We start from the raw sequence: 23,176 nt of genomic DNA on the forward strand, positions 1-23,176 counted from the left end.
GATCCAGCAACGGTACTGGCCCTTGCTCTATTCTACCTGCTGTCTTAACACGGTCTTACGCGCACCCCGCGCGCACTCTGCCCTATCCCTCTCGTTGCGCACCGTATGGCAAGGCCAGGATCTCCGGGTCGTCGCATTTTACGTCAGTCCGTACGAAACGTGGCTGCCAATGTGCGCGGCCAGTTACAGCGTATCCCACTACACAATCCTCCAGCCCCAAAGGCGTGCGATCGGACCGAGGAATAGAGAGTAAAAAATCTCCCCTCAAGGAAACTAGAGAGAAAACCGCTAAGGTAAAGGTATTCGCCGCACAAATGCACATCGTACGCCAGCCTGGGTACCACGAAGGTATCATGAGTGAGATAAGCACCGCACAAGGTCGGGTGCGATACGCCTTACGATATCGTGGGTCTTGCATCGCGGGAAGAGGGGGAATCTCATCATAGCAACGTATGTGTGCCGCTTACTCCGGGTGACATTATTGACTACAACCTGAACTCTTCGTTCACGCCCGTACTATATATACTCTCATGGCGAAGCTAGTGCCGTACACCATACACCAACCGGCGATGAGTATCCACCGGCTTGAATTCGTGCGATGGCACTTTTGACCGTTCCGCCGCAGGTGCGGCATCATCAGCGGCAGCGGCCTCATTGAATGGGCTGAAGGAAGGTGCGAACACCTTGGCGAACATGTCAAGAACACGTTCAGCAGCGCTGGCCGTTTATCTGGCTCCGGTGAGCGGATACATACGACAATGCGCCCTTATCGTCGACTGCGCTAATTCGCCTGTGGTCTATGTCAATCTCGCGCTCGCAATATACGTCATTTCATTTACCGATACTAAGCCACGCCGAGTGCGTTGTCGCGTATTGACCGTGCGATACGCGCGGGAGGCGCATTGGGTGGAGGAGGTGCGGCTGGACAGTATAGGCGACCGACGAACACGGACCGATGAACACGGGTGCGCTGCCGCGAAGGGCTGCTAGCTGTAACAGTTGCCATGTCATTTTCCTGGCAGGGCCTGCAGTGCCTGTCCATGGAAGGCCGTCGGTGAACATCAGTGCGGTGCGGAAGACCAGGCACCCTCGAGCCCCACCTTCATCACTGTAACCGCAGTACTTGGGTGTGGTAAGTACTACACTTCTTGGACTTCGACACACAGCGATGCTAATGCTTCGACCTGGTAGTAGTCGGTGGTACATTTGAACTTACTGGTAGGCGAGCCGCAGTCACAGGCTTCGATGCTCGAGCCTCTCGAGGGCTTCTCCGAATTTAGATGGCACACTTTTCGTCGGTAACCGTCGCGTCGGGCGGGAATACACCTTTCCGACAAGATGCACCGAGAATGCGGAATGGCCCAGGGAATCGTCGGCCGAGTTCTGGCCGCGCCCGCCCCCGGTGTGTGCCACCCAGATCTCGATCATCGACAGATCCTCTCTATAGCGTTCAGTAAGTACTTCAGAAGTACTTAGCTGAAACCTGACAGTATTGCACGAGAACCGGGGCCGACTGTTGATCCACTCGTCTCCCATTCGGGACCTTTCCTGGTTCCTTCTGTTGTACAAATGATTGCTGCGGCTGCTTACACACACCGCACCATGCCCATGAGTCTTCCTAGCCTCTAGCCCCGCTTTTTGTCGACTGCCGCTCTCCTCAGGCTCCCGGGACCTGCGCGTTGCCAATGCCATGTCCAGCACCGGCCTGAATTTCAATGCCACTCTTGGCTGCACGTTCATTGGGATCCTCTTCGAGATTCTGTAAGGACAAGCAAGGAGCTGTCATTTTGCTTCTGACCCAACTCTACTCAGGCTGCAAGGCTTCTCGTGTGCGCAGACGCTGTACTACTTCCACGAGTACTGGTCAGACAACTTATGGCTCCGAGCTCTGGTACGTTCCCCAGGCATTTGCGTGCCCACGCGCTGCTCAGATTCATGTTCAGGTAGCCTTTCTGTGGTAGGTCGCGCCCGGACAGCAGTGTCCGGCGCGCCATTGGCTGACTGTCCTTGCCAAATAGGTTGCTCGACACTGCACGCACAGCACTAGATATAGAGGTAATCGAACACGTCTGCAGGCGTATAATTGACACTGACGGCTCCGTCCATAAGTACATGTGGCTTTATATTGTTACGAATCACGCAAATCCCGCAGCTATGGAATTCATACCAATGTGAGTAACAATAATCAATAGTCCCCCTCGATGTACGTCACTGATTCATGACTGTGAAGCACGTTTGCAGTATGTTGCTCAGTATGCTGGTATAGTGTGCCCGGTCGCTAAGGTTGTGCCTGGTCAGATCCAATTTTTGCTTTCCGTGAGTGCGCATGAGCATCCACAGGGCACAGTCAACTGACTCTGACATACAGTCCGTAACAGTTCTGGTTGTGCAGCTGTATGACTGGATTCCCCCCTTGTTGACCTATCCTCCGTCCTAATCTCATTTCGCAGCTACTTCATGCGAGCTATCTGGCGCTGTAAGTTACATATTTCAGCCCAAACGCATTCCTCATTCACTAAACCGCCCACAATCGTAGTCCTCCCCGGAAACTGGTACCGCATCCCGCTCATAGGATCCCTCGTACGTCTTGAGGCGAAATATCTGTGTGGATTCTTTGACTGATTACCGCCGCAGGCTGTTATTGTCCTGCTCTCTTTCGGTGTGTTCCACAAGCTGTATCCATGCTACTTGAAACTGATAGCTCGTGTCTGTGCAGCCGGTGGTTGTGGTACGCCCGCTTCTTCCCCGTACCGCTCTTAATCCACTGACTCCATCGCACACGCACACTAGCCTCTGTCGGCGAATTGTAAGTATTCCCCTCCCTCCGATTCCTCCCAAACATCGGTGATATTTTCACTCAATTTCCACAGCATGGGCAACTTGCATTACGAGGCCGTCCTGGCCGGCTCTCGGGTGACTGCATCGATCCAGACCGTGACCGCGTTCGTCGCAGATGTGTACATCGCGGTTGCGCTGTCGGTCATCCTATACGGGAAGAAGACTGGGTTCTCCAAGTGAGCCTGCAACCCGTTGATTCCCTATCTCTGTAAAGGGCGAGGAGCTGACGTTTACTGGTGCTGCGTAGCACGGACACGTTGGTCAGCAGGCTGGTCACGTACGCGATCCACAGAGGGCTCTTCACCGCGTGTGTATTTTTCTTCCTCGCGCTACCGGACGATGCCTTGCTCAATCGGGCCTCCGTTCCTACTACAGGCTCCTGCAATTGCTTCACTTCGCTACGGTATGTCAAAAGAAAGCCATCCAAGTGCCCAGACTAGACAAGGGACTGATATATGACTATGCTGAAGTACATTGGCACGCTCAACCTTGGCTCTAGAGAGCTCATCTGGTCGCTCTTCCACTTCCCGGCGAGCAAGGGTGAGATCTTACCTTCCATCTGCCGCTTATCTCACGCACGACCAACCGCTCACTCGCCTTCAACGTAGTCTACGTCAACTCCCTCTTAGCTCTGTATGTGTCTTTCCTACTAATCCCTGATCCCTGCATGCTCAGTGTTGCATAAACGGGACACAGGCTGAACGTGCGCCACTGGCTTCGCGAGGCGCACTACGCAGAATCGGTACACCTGCACACCCTGCGAGGCGGCATCAGGTGCGTTCTCGCCGTCTCCGCGTTCCACCTCCCTGCCGCGATGTCTGACGCTTCGTGATGGCAGGGTGCAACGCACGGGCGAGCTCTGGGCTTCGATGCTCCACACGGACCCGGGTGTGCTCGTCACGACAGAGATGGAGGTCAAGCAAGACGAGGAGGAGCGCCACGCCCCGCCGCCGCGCAGGTACGGCCGCAGCGCGACTCGGGACACGAACCGCGTTACATAGCGGGTGGAGGATCCTTGATGCAGTCCGCGAAACTGGTACATGTGCTGTGTAGCATACGTCGACTCCAGAGCCTGGGAGATATTCCTGAGGGCTGTTATATAGGAGACATTCGTTCGCTATCGAGATTACAAGTAAGAATTGCGTGGCAACCGCTGAGATCCTTACTTGAATGCGTTGCTGGTACATTGTTAATGTCTGGGTGGCGTGGATGTACTTGTATGTGCGCAAAATTCTCACCCCGTCAGGTATCTCCTGAGGTATTGAAATTTAGGAGACCCGTTGGTTACCGAGATGGGCGTGAGTGCAAGGCATGCGCAGTGAAAGGCGTGGTAGCCGCTGTGTCTGTGGTCGACATAGATGATGCGGTCCGCGAGGCTCGGTCTGCGGTTCATAGAAGACAATCGGCATTTGTGTCCAGCAGGAAGCACGCTTCGGCATTATTGTCTCATACCTCAACTCTGATCTTTCTCGGCACTCCCCCCGAATGCAAGTCCCCGCCCGAGAGCGCCTTCTTTACGCCGGAGATTTGCGCTGTCCGTGGCATGCACGGCGGATCCGAGCTATTCGTGGGTAGGCGTACTAGTTAGCACGCTTCTATGTCAACTTCGCAAAGGTGGGAGACAGCCGAGAGAACGCACCAAGTTGACGAGTCGCTACTCCCTGACACACCAAGCTCGATCTCGTCTCCCATCGTCTCTCGAAGCCAATGACGCATGTTCAGCCTAGTACGGATGTATGATCGACGATCAGCGTGTCATGCGGGCGATGAGATGCTCACATCGAAACCAAGGAATTGGTGTAAACTGACGTCCACATGTCCCTTGATGAGTGATAAAGATGTCCGATGTGATCGTAGCAGACACTCACTCTTGCCAACTGGAAAGTATACAATGGTCCAGGTGAGCTGGGTGCCGCTGAAGTGGAGCTGTAAATGAACATTGATCGCATACACGTGAACGCGTGTCACGCAGAGATATCTTCCATGAGACATACAGTGATGAACTGCAAGAACTGAAGCAATCTACAAGTGGTTCAGTCCGTCAAACGCTAGATTCAGGCTAAAGAAGCTGTGCAAACGTACGCTGTCATGATCCCGCGTTGCAGCGCACATGCCACGAGCTTTGTCACGAGTGAGTCCGTTCTTTGAGCGGGTATGATGCGTTGAACCGTTACCACAATGATATAAAGAGCTGGTCAACCCAGGCAAAGTCTCGGTCATCCGAACCAAGCAGACGCACCCAGTGTAACCTGTCCGCTTGCTATCAAAGATGATCGACAGAGCCACAGCGATGTATACGTCTGTGACCGTCGCGGCGACGGTCTGAATCGACGAGGTCACCTGCACTTGTGATACACTTTCGGCGATGTTGAAGGTCCTGCCGTTCGGATACATCGATGGGAAATGTGCGCCAAAATGACGTATGAAGAGACTCACAGAGTATGAATTGATGCTAGAGGAATCGTGCCAATGAGGCTGAAGCGGACTGAAGGGTATCGTCACGACTAACCTATGCCGCTGCCTAGTAGTGGATGACATCGATGAAGCCACGAATGGTACGTCTCATTAACCATTTGCAATCCTGCAAGTGGTACGCAATACGTACAAAAGGACAATAACGAAAGTACCACCTTGCATTTCAGGAGGTTAGTGTCGCCCGTAAGACCGCCCATAATGTACGCACCATCGTTATGGTCAAGGGGAGCCTGTGCCGCATGTGACCCATGACTGCGCTACTAGTTTGGTGCCCATGATACGATGTAGGGCAAGAACAGACATACGGCACCAAACAATGTATATGTAATACCTTGAGCCTGAGGGTCATCATCTTTTGCTGTCCGGGGTCTGACATGTACTCACAATTGAGCGACTAGGATCGTCAGAGTCTACATCAGAAGAGAACGAGTGAGAGGCGTGACAGCCGAGACTCCGGAGGTACCAACTCCAAAGAATGCGCCAGCCTGGAATGTGTACGCCGGTTATGGCTTAAGTGCAGTGTAGTAATTGGAGCTTGCGATCACTTACGATAAACGTGCTGCCGAAAAGACATGAGTAAATGTTCAAGTGTAGAGTGATTTGCCACACTTGGTGAATTGTATCGTGTCAAGGAGATTCGCGTGATGGTCGATTAGGCAGACCCAAAGAAACTTCGGAGTGTCGAATAAGAGCGGAATCAACCACACAGGACGCCACGAAAAGGCTTACCTGTAAGCTACAGCATGCCCTCGCGGTATCAAGGATCCTGGCAATGTCAGCTGAGCAGAGTACCATTTTGAGATTGTGAGACAGTCATACCATAGAAACGTCACCTATCGCGATATTCAAATGAAGCCAAATAGTGCGTCAGAAGTAGAAGCTACTGAGCCTTACCAGAGTTCGTGTGTACAGATGGTCATGCGTATATTCATGAAAGTAATACTGTGTCTGCGCCAAGGAAATGCCATACAAACTGGGTACATGCAAAGACCACTGCAGCGTCAATGATTCTACTCAGATCTGAATGAAATATCGACGCACAGCACTTCAATTGATATCCCGATGAATATATACCCCGCAGTATGGTCCAGAGAATGTTCGAGACCTGAATCAGTGACCATGTGAATACCGAGAGAAGGTGAGGAATATGCGAGTGCACGCCACAGAAGGAGCCTACTAGTGTAGACTTATATGAGTAGCTCAGCAGTGTTCTCGGATCATGATGAGCTCACAGACTGGGAGAAACGCCCCCGCATTGCCAGAGTGCAAGAGAAAAGCTTTCACAGCCTATCATGACAGTGCGTAACAAGAGGCGGCCGTGCATGTCGGACAATGATGTCGTAGAGCAACGTCGCTATAGAGCTCCGGCATTGGCTGTGAACAGCGCCCGGCCTTCAAAGAATGCACAGTCGCGTCCCAAATGCCGAATATGAGGCCGCACCAGCCACAACTTTAGAGCACCGTACGGAGACTCCATTCGCACTGCACGGCATTGATAGTAGCAGGACCACTTGCCAATGGATCATAGAGCCCCATGTTCGACGTATACTCGACGAACAAGCATATTACAAAACCAGGGTGAGTCAGGGCAAAGGTTGATCCCATCATAATCGCTATGCATGCGCACCGTTATACAACCTGATGCGCGCGCATGTCCATCAGTCACCGACGCTGGGTGCCGCTGCGACTGAGTTTTCGTCAATCCATACGTTGACCAAGGTCGATGTCTACTTTCGCATGGCTCGCCCAGTTCTGCGATAGAAGATAATTGCAATGCAAATGCAAGTTCTGCACGAGAAATCATAGAGTGTAATCTGGCACATTTTGATACCATACCTGGTTTCGGACTTCATCACGTCATCCGACTGATTCCACCGCCATGGCATGAACCATCTCTTCCAGCACGACGACGAAGACAGGGCACGTCTATGTAGTGCCAACAAGTGTAAGGCACTGTGTCATGTCGAGAGGGTCTCAGTGCTACACCCTTGCACTACTCTTACTCCGTCCTCGCCCGTGACGCAAGTCCGTGTCTGAGAACACCTCCGTCGACACGAAGATTTGCGCTGCCCGAACCTGAGGTGGACCCGCGCTGCTCCACATATGAAGGGGGTACAAGTGAAGCAATCATTGTGTATGACGGCCCAAGGAGGGCAGGGGAAGAAGGTGAACCTGCGTCAGGTACGGGCAAGCGAGAACTTCTTTGCGCGGCGCACCTTCGCGAGCCGCTACTCCCAGAAATTCGGAGCTCTATCTCTTCAACTACCACCTCTGTAGGGCCGTCCCGAAGCCAATGGCGGATGTTCAACCTGCAGCGGTCCACGTGACCATTGTCAAATCATTGTCCACCATTCAGACGTGCAAGGATGATGCACTCACACAGCGAGAAGCGAGTTGGTGTAGACTGGGAGCAACAGAATCTGTCAGTAGGACGCATGTTAATCGATGCACGGCGGACACGTACTCTTGCTTCCGGGAAAGTGGAAGAGCGCCCAAATGAGTTTGTTAGGGCCGTCGTTGAGAGTTCCGATGTACTGCCGATGGGAAGTAAGCGCATACAGGGTAACCTAAGATAGCGCAGGAAAAAGGGAGGCATACCGTCGTGAAGTGCAGAAGCTGCATGAGGCTGCGTCCAGTTGTTGGCATCTTCAGCACGGCCTCTAGTCATCGTGTTCCAGACAAGAATAACACGTACGCAGTAACGATACCCCTGTGTATTGCAGCCGCAACGAGTTTCGTGATGAGTGAGTCCGTCCTGTAGGGAACCACGGTACCACATTGGGTCAGCATGGAAGGACTCGGAGTAGATACAGGAGGTCAAACTCTGACGCACCCAGAAAACCCTGTCCGCTTGCCGTGCAAGATGATGGACAGAGCCGCAGCAATGTATACATCTGTGACAAAGGCAGTGACGGTCTGAATCGATGCCGCGACTTCGGCGCGATCAAGGCTCGCGGCCAGATCGGGATTGACCGTGCTGAGGTCAAGGGACCGAACCTTTGGTAAAAGTACGGTGTGGAGGCGAAGAAGGGACCTACAAATCATATACGGAAGCTGGGGAATTTTGGTCAGTGAGATGATCATCGGAGCTGAAGATGGCTACTGACCCACACCACCGCCTGTAGAGGGTCGGCACAACAGGCGCTCAGCAAACGAACGAGGTGCGCGAATAGAATCAATGGAGCTTACTGAAGGAGAGTAGGGCGAGTGCCCCCTAAGCAAGCAGCGTGAGCACGGTACGGCGTCCCCTTGAGTGTGCCTACCATCGTCACAGCCAGTGGGAAACGGTGCCATTTGTGGGCCATAACTGTGCTAATGATTGAGCACTCCATACTTTGCGCAACGAAGAGACAGACGTACAACGCCAGACCGAGTAAACATAGTACCTTTGCAAGTCAAACTGTGAATTCGACATGATTGGGATCCACAGGTTCGAGGACTCACAATTGAACGATCAACACAATGAGAGACTGGAGGTGAATCCGAGATCAGATACAGCGCAGAGATATGCGATGGACTTGATGCCTACCGCGAGGAAGAACTCCGCCTTGAATAGTACACATCAGCCACGACTCAAACGTGACGAAGCAGTCGTCATAGCTCACGATGAACGGGCTATCATAGAGTAAGTGAACGTCCCCATCTCAACGAGTGTGCTACCTTACTTCGTGAATTGCGTGAACGCATTGAGATTTGCATGATTCGTAACAAGAAGATCCCAAATAAACTAAAAGATGCGCGTCAGCAGACTGAGGCCAGGACCCGGAGTACGGACAGACGATCGAGCAACATACTTGCAGATCACAGCACGTTCTCGCTGTATCGAGAAACCTGACCGATGTTCGGCGATCAATACCACAGAAAGACCTCTTAGAGTTGCGGTCATACCACACGAAGGCCACCTGCATCGATGCTATCAATGAGACGCACTGGTATACGAGAGCGAGAACCACTTCAACACACCAGGATTTGTATATGGAGACGGTCAGAAGGATATTCGTGGAAGTAGTACTGAGTCTGTGCCAAGGAGAGCCCATACAAGCTACGTGATTCCGACTAACACATCAGTATTCGTGACAGCACCGGCCGCATATAGCTAGTCATTGACGTACATAGTCTCAAACAGTATCCCGATGAATATGCACCCCACGGTGTCGTTCAGATGGAGATCGAGGCCGGAGTCTGCCATGGGGATGTCGGCGCGGGGGAAACGGTACGGCAGATATGAAACCGCACATCGCGGGTACGAAGCTTTAGATGTATGAGTAACGCGAGGAAGCACACGAAGCCCCACTTGTCGAAGGCGTCTTTGAGCGTCGGACGGAAGCCCTACTCGGGGTAGAGACGGACGAGTCCGCGGACCAATCTCGGTCTCTTGTGTCACTGTGCTGCCACAAATGAGTTGATCACAGATGAGTGAATGCTCAAGAATTGCGAGCCGTTCTGTGGCCATACCGCGCGTAGAAGTCCGATGATACGGATAGAGAACAGGGACGTCGGTGGCCAGTGGCGGAGGGGTGGCGTTAGCGGCAGGATGCGCCACTGGCAGCGATCGGACCGCCGAGCACCGACTCCTTCGTTGTATACAGGAGAAAACGGTCTGTAGACACGGCGCGTGCGTAGCCTTGATGGAGAACCAATAGCAGCTATTTGCACGATATAAGAGCCAGACACCCCGGCGCGATCGTCGGTTCACTTGGGGACAAGTGCCACAAAAGCAACTGTGGCGGTCGCAGGCCAGCGAACATGCAGAGGTTGGAGGGTTGGCACTCCAACTATGTAACCATCGCCCGCGGATGAAGATAGCTAGAAACCGATCCAATGTCAGTTCCATCGTAGAGTTTCTCGCCCCGCTCTACAACATACGCAGCACAGCCAGGCGCTGGAGCAGTGGTATATGAACAAAGTGGATATTCCGCGACACCGAAGCGTGAGGCTGGCTCAAGTCCGAAGGCAGCATGTCTCTTGAATTAGGCAGGGTTCTCCCCACGGCCTCAACCACTACGGGTCGGTACATTAGCAATCAGCCGCGTCTACGAAGCATCAAGTCGAGATCGTACCGTGTCATTCGATACAACTAGGGTTATTTTCCGTCTCCCAGTTCACCGGCAAGTCAGTCGAGGTAGATATGCTTCTGTAATAGTAGTCCAAGATCCTATGACTGGCGCAGACTCGACTCGCACGAGGCGCCATCGGATCCGCGGGGAACACCCGAAGACTAGAATCGTCGTGAAGTGAATCAAAGGTACAAATACAGGCTTGCAAGCCCGGCAGATCGTGGGATCGCATTATAACTAGTCTCCCACAGGCAGACCTAACCAGGGCCTCGGTTGAGCGGAGGAGGGTGATCGTGTATGGACGTGGTGATACCTGTGAGCGGACTATCATGATGTTGTCTTCAGCATTGCTTGTTATGATAATGCGAAGTGACGACATACCTTCTGATATATCTCAAGCAATTATATGAAGGCCATGATTTTCACAATACTAGATAAGTCCCGACGTGCTGGTCAGGACTGCGAAAGAGGTGAGGCGACAGTGCCGCGTGCAGCGGCGTTTTTGGCCAGACGGTCGGCGATAGCATTGAATTCGCGCGGTACGTGCCAGAAACCGATACGGACGTTGCGCCTAAGTTCTAGAGCAGTGATCCATTCGTCGAGCTTGAGGAAAAGGTCAAGATTGGCGGGTGTGCGGCCGTCGCTTGTGCGCATCCCGTTACGCTGGAAGTGAGATGCATTGACCATGTGGAGGTGCTCGATGTACTGAGAACTGCACCTTCCATATATTCGGCAGCCATTCCGCCATACCATTCACCACGTAAATCGAGTCCGTGGTAACGATCCATTCGCTGGGAGGCTCCTCGGGATTGTCTCCAGACCTGTTGTGTCGGTTGTACAAGCGTTCGTGAGGGTCATCGGGTGGTTCCACGTCGTCGATCTTGATGAGTCCCACCAAGGCAGCCAGCAGCTCCGCGCGTTGGCTAGACCGCTTCGCAAATGCATCGAGACTGTCGTCCACGGAAATGGACCACTGCTGGTCGTCCTCGAGTCCGACAGCGATGCCCAAACCCGCAGTCGCGACTGGTCTGCCGTTGGAGAGGCATGAGCCATCTGTGAATACCAGTCGGTAGTGATGGCAGTCGAGGGCTCTGTCGGAGGAGCGGTCCCTGCAGCAGAGGGCGATGAATCGGGAACAGTCACGGCAAGACTTGATCAGGTCCTCGGTGCTGTAGCTGCTGAGGAGCTCGCAAAGGTGGTACTTTCGATTGAAGATATGCTGAGAGCCAGCGTCGGGGTCGTGTGTTGAGGCCATGGCAGGTACTTGGTGAAAGAACTTGTGTGAGAGAGAAAATGGAGTCGACGAATATGATCGCGAGATGACTAGGACTCAGATGAGATCGGGAAACGTTCATGCTGGCAGCACACCTCCTACTAGCCTTTTACGGAAGGTAAGTAGCAAGGTATTCCATTATGTGTGTAACAATTACGACGCGTTATGACCTGCCGCCGACGACTGTCGGCATACACATATACATCCGTAACGCGATTATGACACACCATGCTAAGCTGACGGATATTGCCCCGACGATACAAGCTTTAATCGCAGCGGTACGTGACTGGCACCGGCAACGCGCCTGTGTCGTTGAAAATGCTCCCCGGTCCGAACGCGGGCGATCCTCCAAGTGACCCAAATATATCCCCAACGAAGTTCTGCGGGGGAATCCCCGCCGCAAACGTATCGTTCCACCCATCGAGAATGCCCTGCACGACCTTGATGCCCGCCACATACAGGTTGCGAATGGCGGCATCGTACCCGCCGTCGGCGAAGAACAGGTTCTGCGCGACGGACACGCCGGGCGGAGGTCTGTCGAAGTCGGAGCCGGTGCGCATGTGGATGACGCGCGAGAAGTCGGTCCGTCGCGCGAGCTGCCCGCGGAGAAGCGCCTCGAGCACGGCGTTGTCTTCTTGCTGCGTCGTGCAGTACGTCGCCGAGCCGTTTGTAACCAGCGTTGTGAAGTTCTCGAATGCGCCCGCGAGCAGCGCGCCGCTCCACCAGTTGTCCGACGTCGCGGTGTCGCAGCCGATGACGGTTGGTCGGGCGAGCGCGGGCGCGAAGGCAGAGACGTTCGCGTACTGCGCTCTATACGCCTGGGCCGAAGCGGTATCGTTCAGCACCGCGGTTCTGGCGAAAGCAATGGCGAGCTGGCGCAGCTCGTCATTGAGTTGGAAGACCTCGGTGCCGTAGATGTACTCGGGGTACTGGGTGACGCTGGTGGAACCTTGTGGGATGTAGCCAGTGGTGAAGTTCTCAGGCTTCTCGCGAGCGTCGATCTCGTACTGCAACGCCACCTGCACGGCGAACTGAGCAAAGGTGACAGATCCTACTGTAGCAACCATGGGGTTGATTCCGGCATCCCCAGCCATGAGGAAGTAGGTCTGAGTGAGGTTGAACTCTGGCGAGAGCGTAAGGGCGAGCGTGCTCAGACCAGCGTTGATTTCTCCCTCGCCCGTGACCAGCTGACATACGGAACCATCCTTCGTGCAGTGAATGTCCGGATAGACCATGGACAACCCTGGCAGGGTGATGTTTTGCTCGAGAAGGTTGAACTCCGGAATGTCCAGCCAGGCGTCCTGTTCATCGTTGTACTGTGGTAGATCCGTGAGTAATAGATACTGAAATGAACTGCTCAGGGTTACGCACGTAGTCGACGATGAACACCTTGGGCGAGATTACAGCCTCGACGGCCGCTACAGCGCATACAGCTAGTATGGTCAGAAACACCTGGCTCGACGACCGCATTACGGGGGAGTCGGGGCAAACGGCGGTACTAGATAAGCACTGGCATCATCTGCTAACTTCGCTGCCACGAATAGCCTGAGAATTGTTGAATCATGATGCATGATGGCGAATGTGTTCACAGAGTGTCGTCCCTTGTGCTGTTCCGGGAGGCAGTTCAATGTGTTCGCATGCCACAGCATGTGTGCATGTGGATTTGCCCGTTGATTCGTCAAGACGCGGCGGGAGTTCCGCCGGTACGCGCAACGAGCGGGAACGGCTGAAGCGGGCGTAGCAGATGCGCTCGCGCTCGACAGGCGTCGGTGAGCAGAGCAGGTACGAGGGAGACTCGAGCACTGGTGGAGTTGAAATGTTGATGAAAGCCAGAGTAGAGTACTGAGTAAGTTACTAGAGTACTACGATAAAGTGCGGATACAGACTGGCGTCACTGGCCCTACGTTTCATTACGTAAGCATGTGGTGAGCGACTCAGGCTGGCAAGTTGCGATGGACTTCGAAAATTATAGACTACACTAGCCGATGCCCGTGCTCCGCTACAGGTATGCACTTTCGATTGCATATCTCTCAGTCAGATACATTATCTACGGCTTTGAGCGCATGGCAGGACGACTACTCAAAAATTGTGACTGTTCTATTCTATGTAACTTGCAAACATAGGCAACTTCTGTAAGAGACTGATAGTTGAAAGGCCACTCAGCCGTCTCCCTTCGGGAGTTGGCTTCGTGACCCTGTGCCGGGCCGTGAAATATGCATCTACAGTGGTACATTGGAGGAATGCTTACTTACCGACTGCGATGAAACTGGATGTCTCATCCTCACCTGTTTACTGGCTCAGGTTACTTTCGGGTGGTACTACTTGAATGTATCTGCCTTCGACCCCTGTCTCTCCGCACCACAGTAAGGGAGAGATGTCATTGATCAACAGCGGAACTTGGAAGACATTCAGATGTGCAGCGCACCTATGCCCATGGCTCCCGAGTGGCCACTCTCCGACTCCGACTCGTGGGCGTTATGCTTGCATCCTCGGCGTTGCCGCACGCCGTACCTGACATTCGCTCGTCCTTACTCGTCCTCGCGCCTCTCATCCCCTCATCCTCACCCATCTCTGCCAGCCATTCGCCCTTCCCTGCCTACTCGTTCCCGTCCGCGCCCGCTGTCTGCTGACCCTCCCTGTTCATAGCTGAGCCCGCGCCCGTGGTCCGCTCGTCGGCTGCACTTCACGCGGGGGCTTTGCCCTGCATGCTCGCTGAAGCTGAAAATTCGCCCTCGCCCTCGCTGTGCGTGTCGTGGCTCAATTGTGTACCCGCTCGGGGCCTGCCTACGTGCGCGATCGGAGGCCGTGTCTGCGTGCAGTGAATGTTCGCTCAGTGCGCTCGCGGTCGACGTATACGCTGTCACCTACTCGCTCGCTCGCTCGCCCTCCTGCTCTCCATGTACTCGCTTGCTTACCCGTCCGATTGCCCCTCCACGCCTGCTCACCTGTCCGCCGGCTCGCCCACCTGCCCGTTTGCTCTGCACGCGTTCGTCGGCCATGTCTGTGTGCCGGGCATTCGCCTGGCGCGCTCGCGGTCGGCGTGCGCGTCACGCTTCATGTCGCCACGGCGACTGCGCCCGGCGCCTGCCCATTCTGTCTCTACGACTCCTTCGGCCACTGTGCACCCGCCATCCGTTCGTCGGCCGTGTCTACGTGCTGGGCATTTGCTCAGCCGCCTCACGGTCGGCGTGTGCCTCTCGCTGGCCTGCTCGTCCGCCCGCCGCTTATTCATCAGCCATGCCTGCATGCTTGTGATCGTCATGCGTCGGGCTGCACGTCGCAGCGTCCTGTGCCTGCAGTTAGCCCGCTCGCTCGCGTGTGTCTGCACTCACCGTGACGGTGGTCGTCTCCATCGCTTCGCTCGGTGCACTCCTGTCACTCGTTGTCTGCACCTTACCGCTGCCCTGCTGATCCGCGCCCTCCGATGCCAGAGTGAGAAATGAGCACGAGGGTCGCGCGCGAGTCTAAGGAATAATGAGGAGGAGGAGGGATGAAGTACAGTCACGGTATCATAGCTCGGAGCGCTTGAGAGGCTCGGGCAGCGCTCGGGCGTCCGTCTCTCAGCCAATGAGAATGTCTCTAGCGTTTGTCTCTTGCTTCTTGTCTCGTCTTCTTGTCTCCAATGTTTGTCTCAGCGTTTGTCTCGCGTTCCCACGTTCACGCCTCTTGTAGAGTAGACTAGCCGAAGCCCGTGCTACGCTACGGTAGCGGTGTGCACTCGCAAATACAGTTGTACTGTACATACATACCGTATGAGTCCGCAGAGACACGGAACTGCAACTCGAGTTGCTTGCTGAGTCAGAAGGTCAAGAAGCCGATTCCCGTATGGAGGCGGCTGAGTGGCCAGATTCATGGATTGCTCTGTATACATGTAATTACCTAGTGCTCATAGGGCCTTGCGTGGCAGCTATGTAGCCCAGTTCATGCACAATGATTCCTTGCCGCTCGACGGCGTCTCATTACCGCGATGCGCCCATCCTCGTCCTCGTCATCCTCTGCATTAAACTCTTCGAACTCCTCCTCAGTGTCCTCCGCATATCCCAGTACCTCCTCCCGCCTCAGCGGCATACTCATTCAGCAGCACAACGCTCCTCGGCGAGAACACATCACCACTCCGAATGAAGTCCGTTCGCCGCCGCCGCCGCTTGTTCCATCGCGAGGCTGAACATACTGGCAGGATCCGAGAACATCGCCGGGTCGAAGACACCGTCTTTGGGTACATGTGTCGGAAAAAGTGCATCTGACATGTAAGTCCTAGCGAAGCCTTACAGTCGTGTCAAGGCTTATAAGGCACTGCGGGGGATCTGGTAAGTCGTGATCAGGCTGTGATCAGGCAGCGTAATCACGGTTGTGTTCATATCATCACTTCCCCACAGGATCCACCCAAGGCGGCTCGTCTGCCTGACTATCCCCGCCACAGTTGGAGCTTTGAACGTGACGATCCGCAGGCTGCACAGAATGCAAAAATTTGTCTATGGCCCCCAATCCGCCCATGTGTATTACATGCGTGTGCCACGGCGCGACGCGACGCTTGACTTCGTGAACAGTCGTGTCAAGATCTCAGTCTAAGTTGGTCTTGTGCTCACTGATGTGTAAGGATCCGTTGTAAGAGAATATGAATCAAGACCAGTGGCGTTAGTTCAGGTAGTGTATGTATCACAGTATGGTAGGACCTGGAGCCTTGCGAGAGCGGGGCGTCCGGGTGCGAGGGTTTTGTCGCAATTTCTTCCGGGTCCACATATGCCCAGATACGTCCATATCAGATGCTGTCAGGCTGATAAGGCACCGTATGGCGGATATGGGGTGATAAGTACCGGATAATGTTTTTTCGATGCACACAATGCAGCCAGAATCCTGACGGTCTTATACGGCCATGTCACTACAGGTAGGGCTGGACATGGAAAATTCGATTTTTCCGACATGTTCGTGTATTGCGTGCCGATTGAATGTTCTTCGCGCCGCCACCACCCGCGTTGGGCTCGATCCCGCGCGTGAGATGGTTGACTGTCGCCGCGAGTTTCAAAGTCGCTTCTGTCGTCATTCCGAATTTTCGGCGTGCGACGCGCGAGGCAGAGCGCGAGGCCGTAGTGGAGAGATGGTCAGACTGGAGTTCGGGGGACGACGCACATACCATTTCAGATACAATCCTGTGTCGCGTCAACGAATGCGGCATCCAGTGATTTGGGCATGCTGTTCATGACAGCCAGTGAACGACGTTTGTAGTCTTGGGAATCATGGTGTCCCTATAACCCGCTCATCAACAGCAGAACCTGGAAGTTATTCAGACATGCAGCACACCTATGCCCAGGGCCTCCGAGTAGCCACTCTCCGACTCGGACTCGTGCGCGTTGTGCCTGCACCCTTGGTATTGCCGCGCGTCGTATCTGACATTCGCCCGTCCTTACTCGTCCTCACTCATCTCATCCCCTCATCATCATCCGTCTCTGCCAGCCATTCGCCCTTCCCTGCTCACTTGCTCCCCGTCCGCGCCCGCCGTCTGTCCGCCCTCCCTGCTCGTAGCTACGTGTCGGAAAAATCGAATTTTCCATGTCCAGCCCTACCTGTAGTGACATGGCCGTATAAGACCGTCAGGATTCTGGCTGCATTGTGTGCATCGAAAAAACATTATCCGGTACTTATCACCCCATATCCGCCATACGGTGCCTTATCAGCCTGACAGCATCTGATATGGACGTATCTGGGCATATGTGGACCCGGAAGAAATTGCGACAAAACCCTCGCACCCGGACGCCCCGCTCTCGCAAGGCTCCAGGTCCTACCATACTGTGATACATACACTACCTGAACTAACGCCACTGGTCTTGATTCATATTCTCTTACAACGGATCCTTACACATCAGTGAGCACAAGACCAACTTAGACTGAGATCTTGACACGACTGTTCACGAAGTCAAGCGTCGCGTCGCGCCGTGGCACACGCATGTAATACACATGGGCGGATTGGGGGCCATAGACAAATTTTTGCATTCTGTGCAGCCTGCGGATCGTCACGTTCAAAGCTCCAACTGTGGCGGGGATAGTCAGGCAGACGAGCCGCCTTGGGTGGATCCTGTGGGGAAGTGATGATATGAACACAACCGTGATTACGCTGCCTGATCACAGCCTGATCACGACTTACCAGATCCCCCGCAGTGCCTTATAAGCCTTGACACGACTGTAAGGCTTCGCTAGGACTTACATGTCAGATGCACTTTTTCCGACACGTCCGGGCCCATGGTCCGCTCGTCGGCTACGCTTTACGGTGGGACTTTGCCCTGCATGCTCGCACGCCTCTGCGCACGCGTACGTCAGCCGTGCCTGCGTGCAGTAAGTGTTCGCCCATCGCGCTCGCGGTTGATGTGTGCGCTGTCGCCTGCGGGCTCTCCCACCCATCCACTCGCTTGCCTGTCCGATTGCCCGTCCACGCCTGCTCGCCCGCCTGCCCACTCGCTCCGCGCGCGTCCGTCGGCCGTGTCTGCGTGCTGGGCATTCGCCCGGTGCGCTCGCGGTCGGCGTGCGTATCGCGCTTCATGGCGCCACGGCGGCTGCGCCCTGCGCCTGCCACATTCTCCCATCCGTCCGATTCCTTCGCTGATGCACCCGTGGTCCGATCGTCGGCCGTGTTTGTGTGCTGGGCTTATGCCCTGCGCGTTCACGGTCAACGTGTGTTCTGCGTGTCCCGGACCTGCCGACCATACCCCACGCCCGTTCTTAGCCAGCTCGCTCGCGTGCAATAATGGCACTCACCTTCGCGTCGCATACGCATGCTGGGCACTTACCCTGCGTGCCCATCGTTCCGTCTCGGGCCTTCGATGCGCTTCACAGTGCCACTGTTGTCGCGCTCGTGGTGATGCTCGTACTGCACGCCTGAGCTCGAGCCAGGCCGTCGTGGATGAATATTGAGGGGGTGGTGCCCACGGCGAGAGAGGGAGAGGGTGGCAGTGGCAGATGCATGAGGCAACGCCGCGAGCGATTCGACGGTCCGCACAAGATCAAGCATGCTTCCAAACTTAGAGGGTTCGGCTAGGTCGAAGAGCGCAGCGAGTGGACTATGTACATGCCAGAGTGAGAAATTGAGCGCTGCACGTTCTAACAGTGGAGGAGTCGACAGTATTCGCGCAGCTAGGCTCGGGCAGCGCTCGGGCGTCCGTCTCTCAGCCAATCAGATGTCGTCTTTGTCTCAGCCGTTTGTCCCCCCCCCGTGTGAATATCTGACGCCTCTTGTAGTATAGATAGCACTGGGCAGACCACAGAGGGATCCATTACATTAATACAATTCGTTTAGTATACCGTCATGCGGCGACAGAGCTGCACGTAGTAATACATAGATGGCCCGTAAATTACATACTGTACCCAGACAACAAGGCTCAGACGGCAGCATTCGGAATAAGCTTCTCAAGATTATCCTTAGACTCCGGTGGAAGTCTCAGATCGGCAGCACTGGCTGTACCTTCCGATACTGTTCGCATTCCGTGCTTTGGAGTGGAGTCCAACGCGTCGAGTTCGACAGCAACCGTCTGATGTCGTTGGACCTTGGGCAGGGTGCGCCGGCTGCCCCAGTACGTCCCTGAGCTCGTCGGGCTGCCGTAGCTTATCGTGCCGGAGGATGCGGTCGCGACAGTGGTCGTTGTGTCATCGATGTAAGACTTGTGTGAGTGCACGAGGATGACAATGACTACTGGGTATATTCCCTAGTAAAGAATGAGATCAATACGTGCGACCCAGGGGTTGAGGAGCACAGTACGCACCAGGATGTGGCTCGTCATGTAGGTCCACACCGTGCTCGCAAACGCCAGCTGTGGCGTCGAGGTCTCCAATTCGCCGACGTTACCACTGTCTGTCACGACAGCTTCCAGCTATTTGATGGCGTGACGATCGCGTCAAGACAAGATTGACAAAATACACCTACGAAGAATAGGAAATAGAGGAACCCGGATTCGACGAGGATGGTCATTATCCGCTCGGCGCGAGTTTTCTTGCTCGTCATCCTGTGGACTTGGGCGCCGACGGTAAAGCGGTACTCCCTGAGGAGGCTGTAATGAGTGAGCATGTACAGGTAAGGTATGAGTACCTCACCATGTCTTGTAGCAAATCATCAAAGTGGCTACACCAGTTGTCGCCAGTGTAGTCACGTAGGACGACAGTTGGACATTTTTGCAGAAAGGCGGGTTCGTGAAGTCGCCCGCGGCGGGGTCTTGGACGACCCGTGCCGCGCAGAACGAGATCAGCCCCGAAGTGACTACACAAACGGGTCAATATATGCACCAGGTAATCATATGGAGAGATTGATTAAGCACCCAAGGAGCCAACCAAGAACAACATGGGCACGACGAGCACCCATCGCTCCCGGGTGTATCGCCAAAATACGTACGTACGCCATATGATGATGATGTCCCCCAGGTTCGACTGCGTATACTGAGTCAAGCGCTATGTGCATGCTTGGTGTTGTTGAGTGCGCACCATATACGCGTACAACGCGTCCTGAACAGGCCAAGGCAGGTTTTGAGTCAGCTCATATCTGTCCGCGAGTGACTCCGAAGACGTCGATGTCAGAGTGAGCGTGATCTCGCGAATGGCGTTGTTCACATCGATAATGGATGTCGCGGTGTCCAGTAAGAACATGAGCACGATTATGACAAAGGTTGATATGGACGCCCTGGTCCGTCGCGCCGGTCTCCTGAACATACGACGTAAATGCCCTCAAACAGCTAAGATGGACGGATGGTGACTTACAGGAGGATCATTCCAGCTTTGAAAGTGAGGACGAAGTAGATCGCTGTGCACTCCAATCCAACCATATAAATTGAGTAAATATGTATCGGATCATGATAGGACTCACTCCACAGAATAGCTTCGACGACGAGGGCCACGATACTCTGCACAGTATCATGGCCAATTTGCTGGAGGGTCTCTATGTCAGATTGTGAAAGAGACGACATGAGGGCGAGAGGGAGCGGCGCCTGACCTTCATCGGACCATCGCAGTTTATACATCGCCTACGCGTCTCTTTCCGGTGCGAGTGAGAAGGGTTTAGGTAAGAGATGAACGTGTGCGCCATGACGCCACTATGCGATGCAACGGCGCTGCTGGACCCAAGCTGGACCTTTGGCTACATACACCGAAGCTTCTGGTCGTGTATCGGGTTCTTTCTACCACATCATGTTAGAGACCGGCGTGCCGCCCGCGCGTACCACCGCAGGACAAGGCCAAGACAAGGTGATAGGATACTGTCCGTGCGCCCTATCGTACTAACGGCGTGCGCTATCATGCACGCTGACACTAGAACCAAATGGGACTTGCTGTTGCGCAGAATGGTTGGCGCGGAAAGTGGATGGGCTGGACATGAATACTGTATTGAGCAATTGTCATTCACATATAGCATGCGCGCATGTCAAGAAAGTATACTCGCCCGTCGGTTTCCGACAGAATTACACATGACGGTAAGTATGTTGTGGATAGCACTGGGAATAATAAGCCAGACGGCCATGATTCAGACTACGGCACTTGAAACAAACTTCTCAGGATTCCCTTTGAACAGTCTCAGATCGGCAGGACTGGCTGTGCGTTCCGATATCGTTCGGATCGCATGCTCGGGAGGGGAGTTCAGTGCGTCGAGTTCGACAGCATGAGTCTGATGACGGAGGGTCTTAGGCAGGCTGCCCCAGAATGGCCATGAGCTCGTCGGGCTGCTGTCATTGGTCGCGCCCGAGGGTGCGGTCGCGAGAGTGGTTGTTGTGTCATCGATGTAGGACTTATGCGAGTGCACAAGGATAACGATGACCACTGGGTATATGCCCTGGGAAGAAAGGATAAATGTAAGCGACCAAGGTTCGTGGAGCGCGTCACGGACCAGGATGTGGCTCGTCATGTAAGTCCATATCTCACTCGCAAATGCCAGTTGGGGCGTGGAAGCCTCCAGTTGAGCGACATCACCACTATCTGTCACAACAGCTTCCAGCTGTTTAAATGGCTGCGTGAAGTTCACGTCAAATTGAGACCTATAGACTACGCACCAAGAATAGGAAATAGAGGAGCCCGGATTCGACGAGAATGATCGTTATCCGCTCGGCGCGAGTCTTCTTGCTCGACATCCGGTGGACCTGTGCGCCAATGGTAAGACGGTACTCCCTGCGTAGGCAGCATTGAGTAAACATCAATAAGCGATGTATCGAACACCACACCATGTCTTGTAGCCAATCATCAAAGTGGACACGGCAGTTGTCGCCAGTGTAGTTACGTAGGATGACAGCTGCACATGGTTACAGAACGGCGGGTTCGTGAAGTCGCCCGCGGACGCGCCGGGGTCTTGGACCACTCGTGCCACGCAGAACGAGATCAGTCCCGACGTCACTATATCAATAGGTCAAGTATGCCCCGGGCGATGAGGAGAAGAATGAAGTACCCAAAGAGCCAATCAAGAACAAGATGGGCACGACGAGCACCCATCGCTCTCGAGTATATCGCCAAAATACCCACGTGCGCCATATGATGATGACATCCCCCAGGTTCGACTTCATTTCCTTACTGAAATCAATGCCATGTACTCGGAGTTGGATGACACGCACCATATATGCATAGAGCGCTCCTTGAACGGGCCAAGGCAGGTTGTCAGTCAGCTCGTATCTGTCCGCCAGTGACTCCGACGACGTCGATGTCAGGGTGAGCGTGATCTCGCGAATGGCATTATTCACGTCGATCATGGATATTGCGGTGTCCATTAAGAACATTGACACAATTATAATAAATATCCAGATGGACGCCCTGGACCGTCGCTTCGGGCTCCTGCACACAGAAAGTAAGTTTCTTCACGCAGCTCAGATGTCTGGATGGCGACCCACAAAAGAATGATCCCAGCTTTGAAAGTGAGAACAAGGTAAATAGCTGCGCACTCAGATTAAATCACGTTAATTCAATTTATGATCATAACGTGTTACGACTCACTCCACATAATGGCCTCGACGACGAGAGCCACGATACTCTGCACTGTGTCATGGCCGATTTGCTGGAGGGTCTCTACGTCAGCTTCTGAAAGGGATGTCATGAGGACAATGGGGTGGGGTGCCTGCGTTTCGTCCGCGACGTATCGCCATTTATACAGTATCTACGCATTTGCTATGGAGCAGAGTTTAGATGGAGGATGAACAATCAAAATGTCTCCCATGACGCCGCGATGCAATGCAACAGCGCTCAGCGCTCAGCTGTTGGACCACCGTCAAAAGTTTCTGGGTCCATCTGCTTCATCGTCGTGTTAGACCGCCCACACGTACCACAGACGACAGGGAGACAGGGAGCAATCGGTGCGCCTCACCAGTTAAGACGTCAACAATCACTTGCGCTGGCATTCAAACCAGATAGGATTTGCTGTGCGGCGTGCGCAGAACTGCTACCATCTGCTACCATATAAAGCGGGTGGGTCGGCGATGTCGATGAGCATGTGTCAACCAAGGACGAGGATTCTTGACCTGTTATGGAATATCGTATTCATACACCCACAATTGACTTGGAGTCAATATGTCGTGAATCCGTTCACGAA

The 23,176-nt window shown here is 54.2% G+C and overlaps 3 protein-coding genes across 3 annotated transcripts; 2 read left to right on the top strand and 1 right to left on the bottom strand.

Moving 5' to 3' along the window:
* Positions 1 to 13,768: 13,768 nt before the first annotated feature.
* B0H18DRAFT_1056508 (uncharacterized protein) lies at positions 13,769 to 14,116 on the top strand (the record flags this gene model as incomplete). The annotated part of the gene is made up of 2 exons (XM_048031051.1): positions 13,769 to 13,969; positions 14,069 to 14,116. A coding segment is annotated over one exon (201 nt), but the record flags the coding sequence as incomplete, so codon positions are not given.
* B0H18DRAFT_1056514 (uncharacterized protein) lies at positions 13,945 to 15,145 on the top strand (the record flags this gene model as incomplete). Its single annotated transcript, XM_048031052.1, has 3 exons — positions 13,945 to 13,988; positions 14,069 to 14,452; positions 14,516 to 15,145. Coding segments are annotated over exons 2-3 (668 nt in total), but the record flags the coding sequence as incomplete, so codon positions are not given.
* Positions 15,146 to 18,396: 3,251 nt separating this feature from the next.
* Positions 18,397 to 18,695, bottom strand: B0H18DRAFT_1056526 (uncharacterized protein; the record flags this gene model as incomplete). The annotated part of the gene is made up of 1 exon (XM_048031053.1): positions 18,397 to 18,695. A coding segment is annotated over exon 1 (181 nt), but the record flags the coding sequence as incomplete, so codon positions are not given.
* Between the last annotated feature and the right edge of the window lie 4,481 nt (positions 18,696 to 23,176).

The sequence above is a fragment of the Fomitopsis serialis genome, assembly GCF_022376445.1.
Source record: "Fomitopsis serialis strain Sig1Antser10 chromosome Unknown B0H18scaffold_264, whole genome shotgun sequence".
Taxonomy (NCBI): domain Eukaryota; kingdom Fungi; phylum Basidiomycota; class Agaricomycetes; order Polyporales; family Fomitopsidaceae; genus Fomitopsis; species Fomitopsis serialis.